General features: G+C 41.8%; 1 protein-coding gene across 1 annotated transcript in view; it reads right to left on the bottom strand.

The window, feature by feature from the left end:
- Positions 1–17,388, bottom strand: part of NBAS (neuroblastoma amplified sequence) — a 149,054-nt gene that overhangs the window by 4,200 nt on the left and 127,466 nt on the right. The window contains exons 48-50 of the mRNA XM_010001742.1: positions 14,591–14,730; positions 8,924–9,068; positions 3,502–3,630 (exon numbers count right to left, since the gene is read on the bottom strand). Of these exons, the coding sequence (XP_010000044.1) occupies positions 3,502–3,630; positions 8,924–9,068; positions 14,591–14,730 (414 nt within the window). The remainder of the gene's footprint in view (positions 1–3,501; positions 3,631–8,923; positions 9,069–14,590; positions 14,731–17,388) is intronic.

Genomic DNA, 17,388 nt, shown 5'->3' with positions numbered 1-17,388 from the left:
TCAGCAGGATTTTACAGAGCAGATCTGGTGTGGTGCCCACACACCGTGCACACCTGTACAAGTAAAACAAGGGAGATAATTATGCTAAGGAGAGGAAATCCTGACCTTTTTTCCATGACTTACATACCTACTTGTGTATGGCTGAAATAATTCAAGTGGTATCTCTAATGACTAGCTTGCTCCTTCAAACTGTGAGGATCAGTCCCTGCTAGGGGCATGTGCACTTGCCTAGGAAGTGAGAGAGAGGACAAACAGAACTGCTACAGGTGCACTCAGAATTTCCAGGGAAGCAGGGCTACACCTGCTCCACACAGACCTTGTGCCCTTTATCCACTGTCTGTTTGATGCAGAATTTCGACACGGATCTGCACCTACAGATGGGGAACCACCCTCAGCCAGGTTCCCCTCAAAAGGTACACAAGTGAGGATCCACGTGCACTCTTGTCTCCACGAGTCCTGAACTCCTTCTGCACCTCTCCAGCAGGACCTGCAGGAGCCTTATTCCAGACCACTCAGTGCTGCTCTTGGAGAGGACACAAAATCCCAGCTGTGTCCCTGATGCCCTAGGGTTATGGCCCAAGCACAAAGCAGTTGGACCACCTGTACTAACCCCACCCAAGAAGGGCAGTTTGTGTCTTCACCCTGAACTCAGCCCTGCCAGTGTGTACCTGCTGAGGGCTGAGCACACCTGCCTGGGCTGTGCCATCAGCACACGTGTGTGACAGATGGCAAAAGGGGTCAGGCCTGGGGCACTCAGCTCTACCCAGGCTGCATGGTCCCCTGGGCAAGCAGAGACAGGGAGCCTACAAGTTTTAAGAACTTCAAATCAGTGGGTGAAGATAAGTTTTGCCACAGGTGGCACTTGTGATGTACTGAGAAGAGGAACTTGAAGCATTTCAGGTTACAGGCTGAGAGTTGGGGTGTTCAGCCTGGAGAAGAGAAGGCTCCAGGGAGACCTTAGAGCAGCTTCCAGTGCCTGAAGGGGCTCCAGGAAAGCTGGGGAGGGACTTTGGACAAGGGGGAATGGATCAAAACTGGAAGAGGGGAGATTTAGGTCAGACATGAGGAGGAAATTCTTCACTGTGAGGGTGGTGAGACCCTGGCCCAGGTTGCCCAGTGAAGCTGTGGCTGCCCCATCCCTGGAGGTGTTGAAGGGCAGGTTGGATGGGGCTTGTGCAGCCTGGGCTGGTGGGAGGTGTCCCTGCCCATGCAGGGGGTTGGAACCTGATGATCTTTAGGGTATCTTCCAACCCAAACTATTCTATGATTATTTTAGATTAACTCAAAACATTTTCCAGTTTCAGCTTCTAATAAAGCCTTGGTTAAAGATGTACTTGCACTGATTATATCAATTCTCACTTATTGGCTGTTTAAACAATGTGACTAGCAACAGGTAATAGAATATTTACTTGTTCTGTCAGGAGAATGAAAATCAGTCTTAATCTTTGAGAGATAACCAAATGAACAGACAACACTGAAACCATTCTCAAAAACAATCTGACTCCTAAGGACAAACTCTGAGCCCTTTTGGAAATATTTCAGTAAAATGATTTTTAACATTATTCACACACCACCAAACACAGAGGAAGAACAGTTAGTTCTGTTATCCAAAAAAACCCCAAACAACCTACAAAAAAACAAACCACACACAAGTGGCAGTTTTATAAAAAGATAAATAATAATAATAAGGAAAAAAAAGAGGTTTGCAATTTCAAAAGAGCTTACACAAAATCTTGGTGGTTTTATTACAGGGAAAAGCTCTACAATTTCTTGTATCAGCACTTCAGCATCATCCTTTACTGTAAACATCCATAAAGCTGTCAGAGCACACAACAAATAGCCAAGAAACACCTCCCTTCAGCAAGCAGGGGCTGCTTTATTTCCCTCAGCCACGTCTGTGAGCTGTGTTAGCTCTGTCAGGGAATCAAGAGCTCTGATTTCCCTTTCTCAGATGTTCTTTGTCCTTTCTCTGTTCCATGCAAGCAGGAGTGGCCTTTCTATGAACATTCATTACGAGTTCTACAAAAAGCATTAACAAACCAAATACTGTTTTTAAAAAAACAACATACACCTACAAAATTACACTGAATGAACAACATGGACAAAACTAAGCAATATATTCACTTTTAGTACAATAGCAACTAATGCTAGTGCCTGAAGGGGCTCCAGGAAAGCTGGGGAGGGACTTGGCACAAGGGCTTGTAGTGAGAGGACAAGGGGGGATGGATTAAAACTGGAGGAGGGGAGATTTAGGTGAGACATGAGGTGGAAATTCTTTGCTGTGAGGGTGGTGAGAGCCTGGCCCAGGTTGCCCAGGGAAGCTGTGGCTGCCCCATCCCTGGAGGTGTTGAAGGGCAGGTTGGATGGGGCTTGGAGCAGCCTGGGCTGGTGGGAGGTGTCCCTGCCCATGCAGGTCCCTTCCAACCCAAACCATTCCACGATTCTATGTTAGAGCCCCTGCTCCCTGATCTGTTGCTTCTGACTGGTCTTCACCCATGTTCTGCAGTCCTCCTAAAGAAGGGGGAGATAAATCCTTTCTCAAGCTACCCCGGGGATGTAAAAAGAGAAAAGTTCTGGAATATAACAAGCAGCATAAGTAGGAAAGAAGGGAGAAACCTGGCAAGAGAAGGATGTAGAATGTCCTTCCAAGGGAACAAAGGATGGTGTGAAAGGAGGATACAGAGCTGCATCATTTGTTCAACCAAGGAATCTGAAAAATCTGTTGCAATGAAGAGAACTAGAGCAGAGATCCCAGAAGGCTCCTGCAGGAATACAGGCACGTTTGCCTCATTTGTGTGTCTCAGAATCAATCTGAATTCCTACAAATCACATTTTTAAAGCTTTTGGGTTCTGTGGATGCTTATTTTGAAAATAAATACACATTTCTCCATATGGAAGCTCAATTTCTGCTTTCACATGGACAGTTTCATTTTGAAGCAGCAATGTTTTCTAATTTTTGGTCAAAGAAAAAAAAAAAAAACAACAGTATTTAGGGCTGTTTTTTTTCTCCAGAAGCTTTGCTGCAGTATCAAATAAAACCTTTCTGGCATTGCATGAATGTCCTCAAACATACCACCTGGCATTTTAACCCTTCTGCAACAAAACCAGGGAGGCAGCAACTCCCCACGTGTGTGTGAACAGACTGCCAAGGCTGTCAGGAGCAAATCAGCACCTGATGCCCCACTACCACACAAAGCAAACCCCAAAGGCAGAGAATATGAAGCAGGTGACAATCTACTTTATGGAACAGAGCAATTGTTTTTCCACCACATTGACTTAAAATAGCATACTAGATAATTGGAAGAAAGTGCTATGAGTTTCAATCACCTCAAGTAGATATAAAAGGTCCTACTAAGCCCATATTATTGCTCACTGTAGATACAGTATCTGTGGAAAGACTTAATGATAAGGGTCTCAATAGTCTCTGCTTACTGTGTTGAAGATAAAAGGGCTAATTTATTACCTCCAGCTCTGAAAGGTGGGTAATTCAACTGCTCATACCTTGGCAACAGCTGTTATCTGCTCCAGTGCCACAGCATGAAGATCTTCATCTCTGCTCTCCACCAGGAGCTTCAGGGATGGCAGCAGGAGGGACTGGTTAAGCAGCAGTAAACATAATTCCTTTATACACTGGAAATAAAAGCAAACTCACTCCGTGAGATCTCTGGAGATACTAACACAATCATTCACAGCACAATTTATGAAAATTCTATGTCACACGCAAAATGAAAACAAAACTTTTAAAACCAACAAACTCCCTGTTGGAAATAACTCTTCGGAAACTTGAAAGGACACATTTAAAAAAAAATGTGGGACACGGGGTTAGAAGTGAACCATTTGTTTTAGTAAGACAAAGCAGGCACTAAATCACCATTACAAGCCAGAACAAAAGAGCAATCACAGCTCTCTGTGGTACTACCTTGTTTGTGCTGACTGAAATGCTGCAGAGCACTAAGGAACAGACACCTGTGACAAACCTGTAACTCAATTATGCCACCATAACAGTGGAATAAAACCAAAAGGAAACAAGAGGATGTACCAGAGGTCAACATCATCAAGTTCTGTTGCAAACTCTTTCAAAATTTTAGACAAAAGTTATACACAATAAAGTGTAGCCAAGTAACTTTCCATCATTCATCTAATTTTGCCTAATTCATAGTATAGCACACATTTAGCATCATAAATCTGCAAGAGAGCTGCCCAGAGAAATACCTTCTTTTATTAAAAAAAACAAAAACCAAACAAAACCAAACCAAAAGCCCCAACAAACCTCACGTGCATTTCCAAATCTTGACCTGACCTGCACAGAAACAAAACATCCAACATGTAACTTGTGGGTTGTTTTCTCTCCCCTCAGCGTTGCAGTGATTTATTCATTTATATATGAATAGTACAGGGAGAATGCAAATCATGGACTTCTTTTTCTACATCTTTTCAAGTTCAATGACAAATGTAGCCATTTGATGACCAAAATGCAAGGATACTTCTAGCAGAAACACGTGTCTAGCAGCTGTGAACCTAAAAGCCTAAACAACTATTTGAAGATGAAGAGATGTTTCTGCTCCAGCTGTGGCACCCTGCAGACATCTGGCCTTGCCTGACACAGGGAGCTCTCTGGCTGCACCTTGCTCAGTCTTTTCTAAATTGATATCCTTCAAGAAACACGACCTAGAAGGATATAGTCTATTCCCCTATATAGAATATAGGGGCTCTGAGTCACTGAGGCAAGGCTTGTTCCCTCACCCAGACTTGTTCCTCTACACTTGCATTCTGCTACTGATGATGTCTGCAGTGATGATAGATGAACAAACAAATACATTAAGCTTTGTCTTATCACCTCAAATGCTCATTAAGCTTCTGATAATTTTCTCTACCATTGTATTTCTTTGGAGAAGTGTATCTGCCATACCAGCAAACTTACTGAATGCCAAGTTGGAGAACCACATTCCATGTCCCTTTTCCTTGAAAAGGTGTCTCCATGGCAAGAAATGCAGCTTATGTTCAGGAAAATAAATTCTGAGAATCAGAACACACGTAACCTGAACAAAACACTGATTTTACCATGTTTGCTTTTTGTGTCTGAAAGCCTCTCAAAATTAAATGGAGCAGCAGGGCCATAAGAAATAACCCTTAAGTATAAAAAGCCCTTCTAAAACAACCTCAAGATGGTATTTTTAGGTTGTAGATGGAAGAAAAGGAAATTAAGCAAATTGTGAAATGTAATTAGGTGTTATATATTTTTAAAGCAACAGGTCAGGGAGAGAAAAGATGCAGATGTTGAATCAAAGTTTGCTGTCTCTGTAAGCTGCTTTGAAATAAAGAAAAATGAAACCTCTCAGCAATCAAATGCAATAATACAGATACTAACATTGTTCTTTGCAAAGCAGTAACATTTAACTCCAATGAGCATTTTGTTCTCTTCTTAGATGCTTCATAATTATACTCTGGTACTGGTTACACACTCTAATGGGATGAGTTTTAACACAACCTTTCTCACCATGTAAGAACACCCTTGCTTAGCCATCCATTTAAGTTCTGTTTATTTTACACTAGTGAATTCTGATGCTAAAAGGTCATTAGCTTTCAGGTAGGCACCACTCAGATGACATGGACCTGCAACAGGTGCTGTAGGGAAGAATGAGGCCATCATCACTAGGGCATATTTTGTTTAAAACACTTTGAAACACTGTCAGAGCCACCAGGGAAATGGTGTAGGCTGGTGTGGTCCAACTTGCAAACCCTCAGAATCACTGAATCATCCTGGTTGGAAGGGACCTTTAAGATAATCAAGTCCAACCACAGCCTAAATCCCTCTACCATCACCTAATTTACCTGTTCTGTGTTTAAATCATGTCCCTAAGCATTATATCTACATTTCTTTTCAATGCTTCCAGGGATGGTGACTCCACCACCTCCCTGGGCAGCCTGTTCCACAAACAGCTACAAAACCAGGAAAAAGGACACCATCTGGCTGCTGGGTTAGTCTTGGATATAAGTACCCCATGGCCACAAGGACCCCAGCATGATTACAAATAAGAGAGGACAGGCATTCTCCCATGTAGGTGTTTCATTTAACTGATACATGACCCACAGTCTGAGAGAAAAACGTGAGATACTTAGAGGATTGACACTTTAACACTTACTGGGGGAGAAGGATTTACACCCTTCTAAAGAGACAAATCAGGCAGGCAGGAGGTGTCAGACAGTCCAAACATGTGAATTCATAGCAAATAAACAATGCTCATTTCAACTAAGAGAAAAAATCACCCAAGTTTATAAGGCAAAAAAACCCAAACCAAAAAAAAACCCAAACCAAACTAAAAAAACCCAGAACAAACATTTACATCCATATAAAGATTTAAGCTATGCAACTACCCAAAACACATTAAAAAAGAACCTGGTTGTAAATAAACAGAAAGACCAACAGGAGTTGGAGTAAAGGAAGTCAGAAACCTTTCTCATTATATCCAAAGAAACACTTTTTCTAACTCCTAAATCATTATGACTTGAAGTTAAATGTTCTTTTCCATCACAACCTCTGGACTTCAGAAGGGTGAATGTTATTCATGGTGATAAATTGATCACACAGATTTTAAAGCTCCATTGCTCTTGGTCTGTCTTCTTCATGAGTGTATTTATTGAAACGTGAAGCCATTTAAACAGGTTAAGTGTCACTAATCAGATTTTCACCTTATTCAGCCACGCTCTCTAATTTGTGTACTTAAGTAGCTGTGCATAAAAATAAGTTAATTAGATTTATCCCCTCCTCCCAAGTACAGACTTAAAAGCAATACTACCTGTGCTTGTAGGTAACTGAACAACTACCCATTTCAGTGTAACTCCTGTTGCTGTGCAGCATTCTACTCACAAAAAAAGTTATTTTACCTTGATAAAGCTACTTCATCCTTAAATACCAGGAAGCCTTAATATCATGTATATTCACAGCTACACAGAGGGCTATTCCAGCATTCTGCACCATTAAAAAGGAAGGCTCCTCCAACCAAAGCTGCCAACCAATACCAAACTGCATGTAAATAAGGGCTTGCTCTGGAATTCAAGTAAAAGTTTACTCAGAGAGCTGAGCAAACCACAACCCATTCTTGCACAGAGGTCTTGGAAAACTGATGGGGGGATGAAAGTGGCCTTTGCTGGGATGTGTCTTCCTGGTTCACTGATGTGAGAAATTCTACTTTGACCAACTTTGACTACTCCTGTGCAGGAGCAAGATCATGAGTTTACAAGTTATGATGTGCCATTGAGCACCTTGTCAAGAGAAATTCATATACTAATGCCAGCCCCAGGCACAGGGAGACCTGCCTTCCAGGAAATTTTTCAGTGGAAATAAAGGCTGCACTTGGAGAGCTGTGTCCAGCTCTGGAGGCCTCAGCACGGGAGGGACATGGAGCTGTTGGAGAGGGTCCAGAGAAGGGCCATGAAGATGATCCAAGAGCTGGAGCAGCTCTGCTCTGGAGACAGGCTGGGAGAGTTGGGGTGTTCAGCCTGGAGAAGAGAAGGCTCCAGGGAGACCTTAGAGCACCTTCCAGTGCCTGAAGGGGCTCCAGGAAAGCTGGGGAGGGGCTTTTCACCAAGGTGGGCAGTGATAGGACATGGGGCAATCATTTTAAACTGAAAGAGGGGAGATTTAGGTTATATGAGAAAAATTCTTCACCATGAGGGCAGGAAGGCACTGGAACAGGTTGCCCAGGGAAGCTGTGGCTGCCCCATCCCTGGCAGTGTTGAAGGGCAGGTTGGATGGGGCTTGGAGCAACCTGGGCTGGTGGGAGGTGTCCCTGCCCATGCAGGGGGGTTGGAACTGGATGATCTTGAAGGTCCCTTCCAACCTTAACCATTCTGTGATTCTATGAATTAGTGTATTTGTAATTCCAGCTTACCAACACCTTCTGGAATCATGTTTTACACAGACTTTGAAAATGACTTAAGTCAGTCTGCTGGACTGTTCTACAAAAACCACACCCCACCTGTCTGTATTTTAAACAGAACGTGATGTTTCTATCAGCTTCTAGCCTTAGCATCAGCTGTTGTCTGGAAGAGACTGTGACTACATGAAGATAATTACAAGGAATTAATGAGCCTACTAAAAATATGCAGATGATTAAAGTTGTGTGACGTTTCTTAAGCATTTCTCAAATCTGCCCTCATTAGTGCACAATATTTACGTACAACAACACTCCCAATAATTTTACACTGAATGATGCTTGTACTGAAGTTTGCATCTATAATTAACAAAACATCATGTTTATTACAAAGCAATTACTTATTAGGTTTTTTTCCATGACCAACATGCTTTTGAAGGATTCCTCACTGAATCTTCATGCATTTATTAGTGAGAAAATGACTGATTATTTAATTAACACCTTTTGCCACACTAACAATGCACTATTAAAGACTTTCTATAAATACTTCAAAGAATGACTGATGATGGAACAGCCTTCTGAAGGTCAACTAATCCAACTAGCCCCCCACTCAAAGCAAGTCCAACAAGATCAAACTGTCTGTGATGTGACCAGGTCGAGAGCTCAATGCCTGCAAGGACAGAGGATCCATGTCTCCTTTAGGCATCCAAGGTTTCCCCTACTCTAAAGGTGAAAACCATTTTCCTTGTATGTAATGAGAGTTTTTGGTGATGTAACTTGTCCCTACTGCCTCTTGTCCTATCACAGGACATCTCCTCTACTTTTTTTCCTCATCCCCACATGTAAAAGATAACAACATCATCCCCTTCAGCCACCTCTTCTTAAGACAGAATGAACCCAATTCTCTCAGCTGTTCTGCACTGATTGTGCTGCAGCCCCCTAAGCATCTCGTTAGCTCTCCATCAGACTTGATCCAGTGGAGACAATCTCTCTTGACTTGGAACCTCAAAAGAGGACTCAGACCCATGACAGCCAAAGGTGAAACTCACCTGGGCAGGGAGCCTGTGCTTTGTGTCGTACAGAGAGCGGCAGAACTTCAGAATTTCATTTCCCGTGTTCTCCTTTTCCTCAGGTGGGCACCTCTGCAGCATAGCAGCCCCAAGTTTCACCCAGGGGTTATCAGCTGCACACCATCTGCCCAGAAGAAAGAGAGATGTATATGGAATATAAATTTACACACACACACACCCCATGACCACTTTCTGCAGGTGTATTTTTTCCTTTTTAATCGAAACACGGTATCATCTCATGAAAGAGAGAGGAAAACATTCTGAAACCAGTTTCTATCCTGATGCCATTATTCTTCCAGTGCACCAAAGAAGTGGTCTGAATTCTGGCATGCTGTTACAGTCCCTGAGGAATCCTGCATCCGACAGAGATTGATCCAACTGGAATAGCACAGAACAGCTTCTCCTGGCTTGGCACCAGCCAATTTCCCCAGCAGAATGTTATCAAGGGAGGGGTGAGAGGAACCCAGCATTCCTCATTTCATCTGCTTTGATCACTTCCTAACAGCATCTGTCCATCAAGTGCCTGTCTCTTGCTTTTGAGTGGAGGATATATTTCCAAGATTCATATTTTAATTTGCAGATCCAACAAGCACAAACAAATACAACCTTTTTTTGTTTGTTTATAACTCATCCAGTCAGGGAAGCAGAGTGAAAGCACATGCATCTGTGCTCACCTGCTCCTAGGTACTTGCTAGGGCTGGGTATACTGACAGAAATGGGTAGCAAAGTGGAGCTTTTACATGACAGCAGGAAATGTAACACTGGAACAGATCCTCACTGCCCTTTCCTAATGTGAACTGAGCTAATGCATTTCCATTTCCATCCACAATGGGCTAAAATCATGCACAATCACAGCTCAGATCATGATTGTGTATTATATTATTATATGCAACCACAAAGTTCATCTGTGCACAAACTTAGGAGGGCACTAAAGGTGGTTTAAAAATCACCCCATCAATCTCTCCAGCTGTTATTCAGCAACCCAAAGACATGGAAAACTGTCAATTTTAGCTTGAAGGGAAAAAGTGTGGGGAAAAAAAATCACAGCAAGACCAAATCTGACAAGTTGGTCTTGCAATTCAGTGTAAATTAAGATACTCGACCTCCACACATGGGAAGAAGTAAAGCACTGTCAAAGTGCTGCTTTTCAAATATATTACTTAGCAGCAATTGTTGAAAGTAACAGATTAATATCACTGTAAATGGAGTCTGTTAAGAGTGTCTGTGGGACTGACATGCACCAAGGAGCAGGTGTGACCACTCTGGAGAGGAAAAACACCAAGATCTACTATTTCATACCTAAAAGCTTTCTCCTGCTCACCTTCTACTTTCAGAAGTACATACTGTAACCAAACAAAACCAGATCCCAGTGAAGCTGACATGGTATCATCACACCCAGACAGAGATGCTCAGAGTGGGTAGCTCTGAATGCAGACTAAAGAGAAGTCATCTTTATTCCTTCTGACAATTAACTGAGCCTGTCCAGTACCTGAAAGGGGCCTGCAAAAAGGCTGGGAAAGACCTGTCCATGAGGGCATGCAATGATAGGACAAGGGGTGATGGTTTTAATCTAAAAAAGGGCAGATTTAGGTTGGATATCAGGAAAAAAAATCTTTAATAAGAGGGTGGTGGATCACTGGAACAGGTTTCTCAGAGAGGTGGTTGAGGCCCCATCTCTGGAGACATTCCAGGTCAGGCTTGAGGGGGCTCTGAGCAACCTGGTCTAGTGTGAGCCTTTATACAATGTAAATTGTATTTTCTAGCTTTACATTCAATTATCAGTGTTAGATATTTGCTGTTCTGTTGAAGGCCAAAATTCTAAGTATTCAGATGACTCAGACTGAAACTCCCCAGTCCCTGCACAAATCACTACCTTGCCAGTAAACAATCAGTTACCAACAACAACCCTTTCCTGAAGCAGAGGAGAAAAGCAAAACTAGAGATTCAACAAAAATCTCACTGCTCACAGTTTTCCTGCTTACTCAAGAATTTCTTAGCACAACTTGCTTTAAAATGGGATTGTTGAAAACCTCACTAACAAAGTAATTCCTGCTCTTGCCTCCAACCCAGCCATCAAGGCAGACTTTTTTCAGAAGCACCATTTCAGGAAGATAGAGAGATGGGTGAGAAGGTTCAGATCAAGAAGACAGAAAACACCCAAGATTTTTTTGTTATTGCTGCTGGGCCTCCTACTTACAGAACTGCTTCTGGCTGGCATGGATAATCCCAGCATTTACACAGGAAAATAATGCAAATTAATATAACTGAAAATAATTAAAAAGAAATGTAAACTATTCTCAGCCCACTCTAACAAAAAAAAAAAGTTAAAACCCCTAAATAACTACTTAATAATAATTTACAAAATTAAGGCCATGCCATGTTAGGGAATAGTAAAGAGAGCTGGTCCTGACTTTTTATAACCTGTGGGATTGAGGGAGGACAAACTTAATTTTGGGAGCACTGTTGGCTGTTAAAGACAAATGTTTGAGTTCATTCAAATTCATTTTAATTACAGCACACTGATTATAAAAGCCAAAATTCAGTCTGAGGACATGTCTGTACACCAAACACTTCATTTCTGTAAACAAGAATTAACATCTTTTAGTTTTATACAAACTGTGTAATGACATGCCTTAGATCTAGATTTAGGTTAAGTCCTTATAGCAAGTACTTAATGTTTGTCTCCTAGGCTGGTTAAAAGACAGAACAAAATGCCAAAGCAACCTCCAAAAAATCCCAGAACTCCAAAACAGAATTGCCAGAGACAATAAAGCTAAAGGGAGGGAAAGATAATTTACAAAAAGGGCTCGTAACTATGATCATGCTGTCTAGTATTAAAATATCACACATGTTTTTTGAAAGCACTAGAAATGAGCTAGAAAGAAGGATGTTGAAGACATGAGTATCCCTGCTGTCACAGGATTTATAAAGCACTTCATCAGACTTACAAGGATTGTTAGTAACAGGCACCAATGCCAGAATAAAAGGAGAGCGATGGGAATACAAACACAGAGAGAGCCCAGGGAGTGACAAATGCCCCTCTCTGATGTATTTTTCTAGCAGGACAACTCTTAGTAGAGAAGGGGAAAACTGAACCATTGTTACTCATTAAATAAATAAATATTAAAGGAAAGCTGAAATGCAACATTCCCACTGAGAAAAGGAACAACTGAAAATGAAGGGAAGGGGGCAGGAGAACTACATCCCTCAGGTCCCTCAAGGGGCAGCCTCAGTTCCCTTCTCTAAAGCACTGCTAGGGCACAGAAGAGAACAGCCCAGATGTTCTTCCCCACCCTTCAAGCCAGCAGAGTGAACTGAAGGACAGCACAACTGAGGTAACTACAGCCTGTGCTCAACATCCTCTAAAAACAGGAAAAAAAACCCAAAAATTAAAACAAAAAAATCTGTTTCCTATACAAGGAACAACTTGTTCCACTAATTACATTTATTTTCTTGTTTTGGTTGCTCAGTTTCAGGCAAACCTCAAGAAAATCTGGAATATCTGAATTACTGTTTATCTCCCCAGAGACAATGACTATGAATTTAGTGCTGAACTCTCCTCTCACTCCCTGCCCTTGTCCCAAGTCCCTCCTCAGCTTTCCTGAAGCCCCTTCAGGCACTGGAAGGTGCTCTAAGGTCTCCCTGGAGCCTTCTCTTCTCCAGGCTGAACAACCCAATTAATTCAGCAATGTTTTCCATGCTGTCTTCTGCAACATCCTCCCTGCCAAACTGATGAAGTCTGGGCCAGGTCAATGGACTGAAAATGGGTTGAACTGCCAAGTTCCAATGGTTGTGATCAGCAGTGCAAACTCCAGCTGGAGATCACTAATCACTGATGGACCCCAGGCTTCTATACTGAGGCCAATACTCTAACATCTTCATTGAGGAAGAACTGGGGGAATTATAACAATTATATAAAAACCTGATGGGGAAAGTAAAGGAGGAGAGTGACTCTTCTCAGTGATGCCCAAGGACAGCATGAGAGGCAGTGGGCACAAACACAGAACTTTTTACTAAAACATGAGAAACCTTTTTGCTGTAGCTGTGGAGTTTCCAATCTTGGACATTTTCACAACCCAGCAAGGCAATGGACTTGAGCAGCCTGCTCTGGCTGACCCTGCCTGGAGCAGACATCTACAGAGATCCCTTCTGACCTCAACTGTTGCTAAATACATGAAAATCACAGAATCCCATGTAAGGTTGTGATTTAAATGATCTTGTTCTCTTGCCCGTTATCTTGTTTTTTTATGTTAAAATTCTGACTGTGTAAAGGCCTAGGAGCTGTGATAACTACTTCAGACCCTAAGTAAGTTATCATACAGGTGATCTAAGTAGTTTGTGCAAATATTCAGACTTCACTAAGAGATGGGACACCTCTGAAATGTAATCCACTGTCAGTTGTGACTACAAATCACATTTAATCAAGACTTTGTTTTCTCTTCCTCCCTTTAAGAAGCCAGCCTGAAGGATCAGAGCACTGAGTGGGAGAGAAGATTAAATCATTTTCATGCCCTTTGTTACAGAGCAGTAGACAAGAACTGTCTATATACCAGAAGAGTTCTCCTTTCACAAAATCATTAGTCTTTCTCTTCAAGCTAAGGAAAAAGAATTTTGCTGACTGCAGCAGGATTACACTTGACCCTTTGTTCCAGAAGTTTGACACTTTATTATTTTTTCCATCTAAACACTACCTTAAACATAGTCTGACAGCTCCCACACACTCTGGGGCATCTAATTTTCAATTACAATTAAAACAAAAACATAAAAGGCAAGTTGGAATGCTAATTTGTGACAGATCTCACCCTTGTGCTTCTTAATGCACTGAAGACCATTTTGGGCTTATAGAACTGTCATAAATAACTTAGGTTCATGCTCATCCAGGAACTGTGAAAATACTGCAGGCTTGAAGGTGAGTAACTCATAGATTATTTTCCAAAGGACCAGTTCTCTGCACATATACAAGTGTTATCATGAAAACACAAGCCTTAACTTTTCTAACAAATAAGTAACACACAGAAGCACTTTTGTGCTGCCCCAGCTTGAAACAGGTTGTTGAACAAGACTGGACTGAGTGTTGACCCCTGGGGGACACCACTGGTTTCTGGCCTCCAGCTCCACCCTGATCCATTGATCACCACCCTCTGAGCCCTGTCACACACCAGCTCTCCATCCACCTCTGCCCACTCCTCAAGTCCAATCTTCCCAAGTTTCCTAACGAGGATGTGATGGGAGACCATGACAAAAGCCTTGCTGAAGCCAAGGTAGACACATCCCCTGCTTTCCCCTCATCCAACCAGATACAACGCCTAGTCAGATTGGTCCAGCATGGTTTCCCTTTGATGGATCCATGCTGACTTCTCCCAGTGACATCCCTTGTTTTCACTTGTTTTCTGATGACATCCACTGTAATCAATGACCTAAAGAAATCCAGTGTCAGCAGCATTTCATGTCTCTATCCTAATGACTGTCAGATAAAACACTTCTAGGGATGGGGCTTCCACAGCTTCCCTGGGCAACTTGTTCCAATGTCTCACCACTCTCACACTGAAGAATTTCCTCCTAATGTCTAACCTAAATCTCCCCTCTTCCAGTTCTGGGTTAGACTCTAAACTCTTTTGTTACATGACTGGTTGAAGAAACGCTCACCCATTGCTCATGTCCATCGGTGGCCAAGCTTGAAGTAGTAAAACCAAGTGCTGAAACTCAGAGAGGCTGTGACTGGACTCCAGAAGTCCCAGGAAGAGAGCACATCTTTTCTCTTCATTTTCAACATCTGTTATCTCAACCTGAAAAACAAAGAAACCCCACAACACATTAGTTTTTAAGAAATCACTGATGTAAGAGCAAAGGCCACCCCTGTTACAAAGCAGTAAAATGCCCTTTCCCCACAAACTCCTTTTCTTACCTCTCATTAGCAATCACATGCAAATGGGGGTGGGGAAGGACTAAGGTGTATGCTCCTAAAACAATGCAATCCCACACAAGTCCATTAATTGCTTAATTCAGAGGATCTTATCTCTGTGTTCTTCAAACAATAAAAAAAGCCTGAAGTTTCCCTTTTTTTATACAGACACATACACATATTTAAAGAACAGGCATGTCTAGTGCTTCCCTAGTACATATCACTCACTCTCCTGTGAATATTCAATAGCTTTACCTGAGTTTACAGCACCTAATCTTGTCTCCCATAGAAAAGAGTTCTGAAAGATTATTCTAAGTTATTTTACCTGATGAAAACCATTTGCTGACAAGCAGTGCAGTATTTCTCTGTAAGGGGGAATCCCACACCCCACCAGCCAGCCCCCAGACAACAGGAAAAGTGTCCTGCCAGGGCTTGAATGCAGGTCAGTTGATAACAGGCTCTTTTACAGCTAATTACTGCTGCAGTTTGCATGGTAAAGCAGTGAAAGCAACAGGCCTGACTGCTGAAGGAAGGTTGCTATCAAGCAATAACCAACTTGCCACTAAATGAGAGGAGGCTTGTGTTTAATAGTTTGGCTATCCCACTAGCAGGGCTTTCACAAAGGTCCCACACCCCACCAGCCAGCCCCCAGACAACTCCATCTTAGGAAAAGTGTCCTGCCAGGGCTTGAATGTAGGTCAGTTGATAACAGGCTCTTTTACAGCTAATTACTGCTGCAGTTTGCATGGTAAAGCAGTGAAAGCAACAGGCCTGACTGCTGAAGGAAGGTTGCTATCAAGCAATAACCAACTTGCCACTAAATGAGAGGAGGCTTGTGTTTAATAGTTTGGCTATCCCACTAGCAGGGCTTTCACAAAGGAAACAGCTATTCCTGTCTACCTGACACACAAAAAGCTCTTGGAGTTTAAAAATCATTTCTTACAATAACGAGGAAGCTTCCTCTAAGCTTAACATACTTCAACACTGAATTTGTCTTCCATAGTTTGAAAAATTCCAGCGTATCAAACATTTCAGTTTCATTTCATAATTCCACTGCAGATTCCAAGTATTAACTTTCCTCTTTCAGCCCAAGTAGTTCTAAGACATCAAATAGGGACAGTTTTCCTTAGTTCTACAGCTGCTCTAGAAGATCAAAGATTGAATTTCCATCTTTTCAAAGCGACTCTGATGTATCAAGGGCAAATTTTTGAAAAGAAGTTGGAAACTAAGGATTACAGATGCATTTGTTGAGTTGCCTACATAATTTGTGACTCAGACATTCAGTGTTGAAAAACTGGTTGCTTCTGTCTCCAGGGAACATCTGAGAGCACAGTATACAAAAACATTTTAGACAGTGAAGAAATGGTTTCAAAATCTGTTCTTTTAAAATACTTTCCTGTACTGCAAATGTCACCAGCAGACATCAGTCACCCACTTGTAATATCCCTAAATTCTACCTATGCTTCTTAATATAAAATATCATGTTCTTCAATATTTAAATCACAAGGCTCACAAGAGAAGGGATAAGAAGAGAAAAAGGTAAAAGGAACATAAGACATGCTAACCTCTAAAGATCAAAAATATTTAGCTATTCAGCAATTTTTTTAGAAGCTCTTACATTGCTTTGTCTGTCCCCAGACTCCTTTGTCAAACAACCAGCTCTTTAAATATTGAAATCAAGTCAGTAGCATTCTGGATGGTCCACTGGGTACACCTCAGTACACTTGCATAAACAGCACGTTTACTGCAAAACACAGCCTAAATGTTCAGATCTCTCTACTGATAACTGAAAAAATGGCAAGAAACAGCAGAGATTAATAGATGAAAAAAGCTGTCACAGAAATTGAGGCGTTAGTAGCAGAAATGGATGACACTAGGTCAGACATCCTGTTCACCATGAACTGAATTCTAATGATTCTGCCTCAGAATGCATCCTCACAGACTCAGGATTACGTCTTCGTTATGAGGTTAATTAACCTAAGCTCATAATGTTGTGTTTTGGACATCTGGATCCTTGCAACATGATTGCTCATAACAAAACACATTAATAAGATCAAAGTAAATTTGAAGAATTAACTTTTTAATCTCAAACATAGTGTGCATTTCTGCAAGGCTTCTTTCTGCAATGGCCTGTTTCCAAGTCACCCACATTTCCCACTAAGAGTAATAAAAGTCAACTTTCTACAACACTATAGTTTTTAAGAAACCTATTGAAAATGGACTTTTTACGTGGCATTTTAAATGCATGTCACTTCCATGTCCTGTGGAACAGGTGAGATTAGGAAGCAGCAATCTACAGCTTGCATATCTTTAAGGTGATCTAAAATGGGAGCACTAAGGATAGAGGAAATGGAAGGTAAGGAAAGAGGAACAAAGGGAAAAAACAGAACCACTGATGAGTAGATGAGCAGTACTACTATAAAAAAATATATATTAGCATTATCCTACCTTAAACTCCCCACCTCTCCATCTTTTAAGTCCCAGATATTAATGTCTTAGTCAAACACTAGGACAGTCTCCCAAGGGAAGTGGTGGATTCCCC

This window comes from Chaetura pelagica, unplaced genomic scaffold (genome assembly GCF_000747805.2).
Source record: "Chaetura pelagica isolate M959 unplaced genomic scaffold, ChaPel_1.0 scaffold77, whole genome shotgun sequence".
In the NCBI taxonomy this organism is placed as follows: domain Eukaryota; kingdom Metazoa; phylum Chordata; class Aves; order Apodiformes; family Apodidae; genus Chaetura; species Chaetura pelagica.
This window is presented reverse-complemented; position numbering and strand designations above follow the sequence as displayed.